Here is a 7373-nt window from a genome sequence, read left to right on the forward strand (position 1 = left end):
CCCGCCGTTCCTGCACCAGTTTCCAAGATCATTTCTGGACTGGTTGAGGGCAGGGTGGTGCATAGCAGGTGGGTGTGGAAAGCACTGTTAGTGCCCTCAGCACCAGCTACGGAGGAAGGGCAGGGGCTGCCCTGACCATGGAGCTATTGGTATCAAGATCCTCCCCATGGGGAGGCTCTCTGAGAAATCCCAGGTGCTGAGGAAACACACACACACACACACACACACACACACACACACACACACACAAATGAGACAGTGTCCCTCATTTCCTCCCAAAAATGGGAGGTAGAGGAGCAAAGTGGGGTTAGAGGCTCCTGTCCTCTGTGCCTCAAGCCACACTCACCCCCTTGCAGACAGAGCAGCTACCCCAGGACCCCATCCCCAAAACATGCTCCCTCCCCACCCCATTTAGGGGGTTTTGGGGTGGGGGCACCACATATTAATTCCAGGAAAAAATTAACCTCTCAGACTCCTAAAATAAATGCCTCTTTGCAATCTTGCTTTTCAGAAAAAGTCCTGTTTTCCAGTGAGGTTGGGAGACCCAGATTGCCCTGACTGTCACATGCATCAAGTTCTCAGAATCATTACTCATTTCTCTTTTTTGCTGGGTTCTTCAGACAGGCCCGCCTCAGGAACCCAAACTTCTAATGAACCTCTAGGGGTTTGGTTCACTCGCCCCACCTCCGCCCCTCCCCATACCTCTGTGCCAGGATAATGGGTCCAGAGGATTATCCTTTGCACTCAGTGAAAACGGATTCCCCAAGAGCCCTGTCTTCCCACGCACTCCCTTACAAGAAGGGTTCATCTCCCCCAACCACAGTGTACCCCCATTTCACAGATTTAACCTCACCTCTGGCCAGGTTCTCGATATCTTTCTCCACTAGCTGAGTTCCTGTGACATCCAAGGTGAGCCCATCTTCACCTGGGATACAAGGGCGGGTAAAAGGGATTCTATCCTGGGAGAGGCCTTGGGAGGGGGTGGGGGAGCTTTCCCGAACTGTGTTAAGTCAGGGAGCTACTACAATCAGTTACAGGCATGCAGTATTACCTACCTTCCAAGCTATCATTTTAGAGTGACCCACTGAAGGAGAGTGGACCCGGGGAAGGTAGGCTATCTTAGAACAGGAAGTATACCCTTTGACCTGCTTCATGTGGGTGACGGTGTCTCTCATTTCCTTTTAGTACACCCCCTTCCCTTTCCCTGGAAGAGCCCCAAACCCACTAAGGAGGAAAGCCCTGGCCTGCACCTCGCGCGCTGTTTAAATAGGTCTCTGCCAGCCGCACAAGGGGACCAGCAGCCGCTTACGCTTGATCGAAAGCCTTCCTCAAAAGCCAAGCCCAAGCCCGTGGAAACCTAGGAGACCTGGGCCCCAGCTTCCGGGTGGGGTTGGTGCGTGAGGGTCCTAGGGCTCACCTCGGTCTGTATTTGCGGGACTTGGCTGGGAGATACTCCTTTGGTCTGGATAGGATTTCCTCGTTTCCAAATCGTCGGCGGTCGAGTGATTGTCTTCCTTATCTGGTTCTTAAAGGCAATAAACCGAGTTTCAAGGAGAAGCAAAGCAACCGTGACCCCGATACGGCCAGAGCTGCCACGGTCGGGGCGCCCGAGCCCTAATTAAAAGCGTTGTGGCCGCCGCTGGTTCCCGGCTGTGCGCCTGGGCTTGCACCCCGAGGCTTTGGGCCGGGTANGGGCTCTTCGGAGGTATCCAAGCGCGCAGCCCAGCTCCCACACCCTCTGCCCTAACCTGACCTGACCACAGAGGACCTCGGGGCCTCAAACGCTTGCTGAATAAATGAGAGGACTTGAAAGAGGTGCCAGGCGTGGTTTTAAAAAGGATTTAAGCCAGTGTATGTGGTGTATGTGAGCGCGTGTTGTGTGGTGGACAGGGCAGTTTGTTAAGTGACCAAACGATGGAAGTTGTTGGGAGTCCTCGCTTAGCTTCGTCTCCCTCTTTCTCTCGCTCTCTTTGCTTCTCTTTTTCTCCCCTCGTCTTCGCAGCAGCCCCCACCTCCCAGCCCTGGCCCTGCGCCCGCGGTCCCCGCGTCACATTGGCCAGCGACCTCGGCGGGGGGCTGGGGGCGTTACCGTGGGCCTCGGGGGTGCAGAGGTAGGAGGCCGCGGGCCCCAGCGCCGCCGCCGCGCTCTTCACGTGCTCGTCCCGCTCTGGCGCGTACACCTGCGGCGGCCGAAAACGACAGGCGGTTAGGGGGGCGCTTGTAGCGGCTCAGGGTCGCCCAGCCCTGGCCGCGGCCGAGAGCGAGCGCCGAGAGGGAGGCGGAGGTCGGCCAACCCGTGGGACCCGGGAGCCCCGGGGCGGCTGTGACGCACGCGGGGCGGCCTGGCGCCCTCGGAGGCCACAGCGCCGTTGTAGTTTCAGGGTAATTATTAGCGCCCTCGAGACATTTATCAGAAAGACAAAGAGGCTCTCAAGCCAAGGGCTGTGCAAAGCCTCCCCCCACCCTTCGCCCACCTCCTTTTCGGCACCTTCCCGCCAGCCCGCGCCCAGGCCCCGCATAAATGACGCCTTTTGCATCCAGCTAATGATTCGTGCTTTAATAGACCCAATGGAAATGTACAGGTGTGTGCACCCACTTTCAAATGGCGAACGACTTCGGCTTAGTTGCACAGCTCCGACCGGAACCCGGGGCCCAGACAACCTGAGAGCCCCTCTCCCGCCCCGCAAGCCATCTCGACAGCTGCTACCAAATGAACCCCGCGGTTCCCCAGGCCAGAGTTCAAAGAGACACAGAAAACTACAAGTTAGGTAGAGGAAGATTCCAGAACCCCGACTGCTGGGTCCCGGCTTGAGGGAGAGGCGGTCCTCTCCTCTCCTCACCAGCCCTTCGTCCCCGGACTCTGCTCTCCATCTGGGCGGGTGAGCCACGGGCCGGGGCTCGCAGGCGCGTTTCTCTGTTTGGGTCCCTTTCTCTGCTCCGCGTTCTTTCCCCAGATCCCTTCTATTTCACTGTGTTCCTGAGGTCCCTGCCTGTCTCTGCGCCCCCACCCCCCAGCAAAAACTCAGCACACTGGCTTCTCAGGCCTGTCCCCCCCGCCCCCCACCTCCTGATTTTCCTAAACCCNACCGTCGGCGCCCGAAGAGGTGGCAGACGGGGGCCCTACGGGCGGGTCGGCGTCCGGGCCGCCTCCCGCGCTGGGCGCACTGGGTGCTCCGGGATCGGCCTCCTCCGGAGCGCCCTCATCGTCGGGGAAGCGGTTGGACTCCACGTCCACCTCTGGCTCGTCAGCAGTGTCCACGTCGGGCGAGGCGGAGTGGTAGCTGGAGCTGCCCTCGCTCAGAAAGTCTGGGCTCACGTAACCGCCGCCAGACCCTGCTCCCGGCCCGGGCCCACGAGCCGGCCCGGCGCCATATGCGTCGCGGGCGCTACCGTAGAGCTTGGCGATGCTCTCGGCGTCCTTGACCACCGGTCGGAAGGCCGACACGTAGGAGCCTTTGCGTGCGGGCGGAGGAGGCGGGGGCAGCGGGGCCAGGGGCGGCGGCAGCGCCTCGTCCGCGCCGTCCTCGTCCAGCGGCCCGCGNCCCGGGGGCAAGTGGCCGGATCCCGGCCCGCCCGCACCTCCGCCAGTGCCCGCGCCCGCGCCGCTCCCGGTGCCTGGGCCACCCTTGGGTTCGCCCGTCCCTAGCACAGGGTCGTCCTTTTTGGGGCAGAGGCCGAAGGCGGTGGGGAAGCCATAGGGATGAGGGAAAAGCGGCGGGGGCAGTTTCTGCAAGAGGCCAAAGCCCTTGCTGGGCACGGGGATCACTGGGTAGCTTCGTACACCGGCGCCGCCACCAGGCCCTCCAGGGCCCGCCGGGCCGCCGGCTCCCGCCGCTAGACCGAGTCCCCGCTGCGGATGGGGAGGAGGCGGCCCAGGAGGCCCGGTGGCCTCGTCTTCGCCGCAACGCAGGCTTTTGTGGGGCGGCGGGCCTGGGGCCATTTCTGCGCCACACCCAGGGCCGCCCCCGCCGCCAGCACCACCCTTCCCCTGCCCACCCGACCCGCCATTAGCGCCGCCGCCGCCGCCGCCTTGCAGCGAGAAAGTCCGCTTGCGCGTGCCGCCATTGAACATGGCCTTGACGTCCTCCCAAGCGTGGCTCAGTTCATCTGTGGCCGACTTGTCACTGAGCTTGAGGTGACGGCGCCACGAGTTGAAGTTAGCGGCGTCGGGCTGCGTATACTTGGCGTCGGGGGTGCGGTGCGAGTGAAAGATGAACTTGTTAGGCGAGAAGTACATGCTGCAGTAGCCGCACTTGATGCACTTGGCACGCGAGCTGTTGTAACGCGCGGGGATGAAGCTGCCACGCGAGCCCCACGCGCACTCGTGCACCACATCGAAGGCGAAGTTCTCGGGCAGCTTGGGTGGCTTGTGCTCGCCCAGGAACGACTTGCACAGGCGTTCGGCCTCGCGCTTAGTGATCATCCCGCAGCGGCGCGAGGAGATCGGCATGGCCCCGGCCCGACGCAGGATCTCCAGTTGCACCGGCGTGCACTGCACGCACGTGATGCCCAGGGCCACACGGCGGTTGTGGATCTCATTGTAGCTGTAGTTCTTGAGGAGGGTGTTGGAGATCTGCGCCAGGCACAGGCGCTCCTGGCCGTCGATGACCAGAGACACGATAGGCACCCCGTACAGCGACGTCTCGCCCACCTGGTTGGGTTTGAGAGCGCTGGAGCCTGAGTAGGGTTGCAGCTCCTGCTTCGAATTGGGTGAGGAGCTGCCCTCGCGCCCCGGCCCCAGCTGAGCGGTGAGAGCCTCCATGCCGCCGCTCCTGCGAAACAGAGAAAGTAGAGAGCAGATGAGCCATTTTCAGCGCCCCCGCGGCTCGGCCCGCCCAGCTGGGCGCGCCGAGGTGGGCGCGTGGGGAAACTTGGCCACGGGGAGTCCAAGCTCATTCGCCCCCTGGACGGGAGCCTTTTGTTATTCAGACGAGTGCTGGCTCCACAACAAAAGCCTCTGGGGTCTGGGGGAGAAGAAGGGGTAATTGAGACCTCAGGATTGCCCCGGCAGCTTGGAACCCAATTTTGTTTTCGGATTGTTCAAGAAGTGGGGCCCAGAGACGGAGGGTGACTTGCCCAAGGCCACACAGCAAAGCCATTGCCTAACCCAGGGTTCCCAACGTCCAGATCCGTGCGCCTTTGGCTACCCTCGAAGCCTGCCCTACCCGCCGGGGTCCTGAAGCCCGGACTTAGGGGACAGGCTGCCCCTCTGCTCAGTCGCGCATGCACGCNTGAACCCGACTCTCAGAAGCGCGCTGTGAGCGCCCAGCCCCAGGGCAGCCCCCACCGCACCCAGTTCCGTGCGGAGCAGGCTCCCCGGAATAACAGCCCTGGTTTCCACAAACCCAAGCTTCTCCTCTCACGCCCGGAGCCTCGCGTTCGTTGAGCAGAAAGGTTCCGGCTGGAAATACACACCGTTTTCTTTCCAGCCATCAGTGGGAGCAGGGTCACGCAATTCTTATCCACATTTTCTGCATTTTTAGCCGCGTTCCAGACCAAAGCTGGTTTCCATCCGGGTCAGTGCGTGGGGACAGAGAGGTTCTCAAGGAAGTTTCTCAGGAGCCACTTCTTCGCTTCTAACCGCCCACTCCCTAAGTTTTCCTCCTTCAGATTTGCCTTTCCTGCTCAGGCCAAATGCAGTCTCTCCCGTCTCTGGGCTTCCTCTTTAGGGGCGTTTCCTATCTGAGTATACTTCAAGCTGGGCTGTCCCGGTTCATATGGGCTGAACTGGGAATCCTTGCTGGTGTCCGAAGCCATAAGGCTTCAGGTCAAAAGTTGCTGCAGGTCCCGTGCCTTGATCTCCGGCCCAGGCAGAGAGGCAGAGCCTCCCCGTGGACCTCAGCAGCGAGAGGACCCACGAACTGATGCTTGGGGCCCTCTAGGTCGCCTGGCCCAGCCACGTGTCCTCAGACACTGAAGGCTCCCATCCCGCCCACGGCTGCAGGCACTCCTGAGGCCCAAGCAGCCCATCCCCGAGGGCCCCTCCCCTAAACTCGTCAGGAAAGGCAAATCCATTTTCAGAGGGGCAGCTCCAGCCAGACTGGGGATCCGAGTTCAAAAGCCTTCATGGAAGAGACTGGGATCTTCTGTGTGTCTCTCTCCCTCCCTCTGTTTAGGTGCCCCTCATCTGTCGATCTTATCTGTCCCTGAGCTGTCTGTCTCTCCCAGCTCGCTCCTCTTTCTCCCATCTGTCTTCATACCTTCTTCAAGTATCAAGCTATTTATCTGCTATCTGTCCGTTTCATCTTTATCTCGCCTATCGAATTGAAACAAGTTGACCCTCCTTTCGCGCTGAAGTCCCTTGTAACCTCTTAGGAGGTAAAAACACTGTCCTAACTCCCTGGCGGAGGGGTCCGCAAGGCAAGCCCCGCAACCCCCTGAACAGCTCTCAGGCAGGCTGGGGAGGTGACCAGGGCTCCGCGGCTCTGGGAAATGACGATGTCTTCTCGTTTTCCCGAAATCGGCAAGTGTGTCCTGCCCGCATGCAGTGAACGGAGCGCCTCAGAGCCGAGCGCGTCCTCCCCAAGCTGAGGGTCTTGGGGCCCCGCGGGGTTTTCCCGAGTGGAGGGGGCTCTTGGGCCCAGAACCAAAGGAAGGGGGAATCTTAGGAAGGGAACCGAATTTCGAGGGCCAGAGCGGAAAGCCCCGGCAATGAGCTGTACGCAGCGACCAGGAGCAGCCGCCAGGGCTGCTTGCGGAGCCCTCTCCGGCTCCTGGGGCTTGAGGGGGTGAGCTTGGAGAGGGCGACGAGGCGGGAGGCGGACAGCAGTGCGAATGAGGCATGGAGTCTTTAGGTATAAATAATAAAAACAACATCCACAAGAACCCAAATCCGAACTAAACGAAAAAAGCTGCAGGGGCAAAGCGCGCGTGTGGCGGGCGACCGGACGCGGGTACTCACCGTGCGGCGGCGGANCGGGCCACGCGCCGCGCCCGCCGCCTCCTGCAGCTCCCGGGCCTGCGCGCCCCAGGTAAGCGGCCGCACACCTGCGCCCTGCGCCCGGCACCTGCGGCCCACTCTCGCCAAAGGGGACCGGAGGGAGGAAGGGCCCGGGGCCGCAAAGTTTGCCTCCAAGGACGAAGTGGGAAGGGCCCAGCACTCCTCGCCTAGAGACCAGGAGCTCTCTGGGCCAAGGCCAGATGATGGGTCTAAGAAAGGCTCTGAAAGAAGGGGCACGGGGAAGGGCGTCACTTTTGGGACAAAGGAGCGGAGCCCGAGAGTGGCCCTGGGGAAGCCAGTTGGATAACCAGCGGCCAGCTGGGGAAGAGATATATGGGTGTAGGCTGGGGGGTGGGGGGATGGGAGGCCTCCCCACCGCTTCTGACTTGGTTAGAAGGCGTCAGGACAGCTCCAGCCTGGGGAGGGATGACTT

General features: G+C 61.4%; 1 protein-coding gene across 1 annotated transcript in view; it reads right to left on the bottom strand.

Moving 5' to 3' along the window:
* Nucleotides 1–5099, bottom strand: part of SKOR1 (SKI family transcriptional corepressor 1) — a 7369-nt gene extending 2270 nt beyond the window's left edge. Inside the window, exons 1-6 of the mRNA XM_077781150.1 lie at nucleotides 5077–5099; nucleotides 3088–4772; nucleotides 2244–2554; nucleotides 2090–2180; nucleotides 1418–1525; nucleotides 854–925 (exon numbers count right to left, since the gene is read on the bottom strand). Of these exons, the coding sequence (XP_077637276.1) occupies nucleotides 854–925; nucleotides 1418–1525; nucleotides 2090–2180; nucleotides 2244–2554; nucleotides 3088–4772; nucleotides 5077–5099 (2290 nt within the window). The remainder of the gene's footprint in view (nucleotides 1–853; nucleotides 926–1417; nucleotides 1526–2089; nucleotides 2181–2243; nucleotides 2555–3087; nucleotides 4773–5076) is intronic.
* Nucleotides 5100–7373: the final 2274 nt, after the last annotated feature.

Source organism: Crocuta crocuta, unplaced genomic scaffold, assembly GCF_008692635.1.
Source record: "Crocuta crocuta isolate KB4526 unplaced genomic scaffold, BGI_CrCroc_1.0 scaffold130, whole genome shotgun sequence".
In the NCBI taxonomy this organism is placed as follows: Eukaryota; Metazoa; Chordata; class Mammalia; order Carnivora; family Hyaenidae; genus Crocuta; species Crocuta crocuta.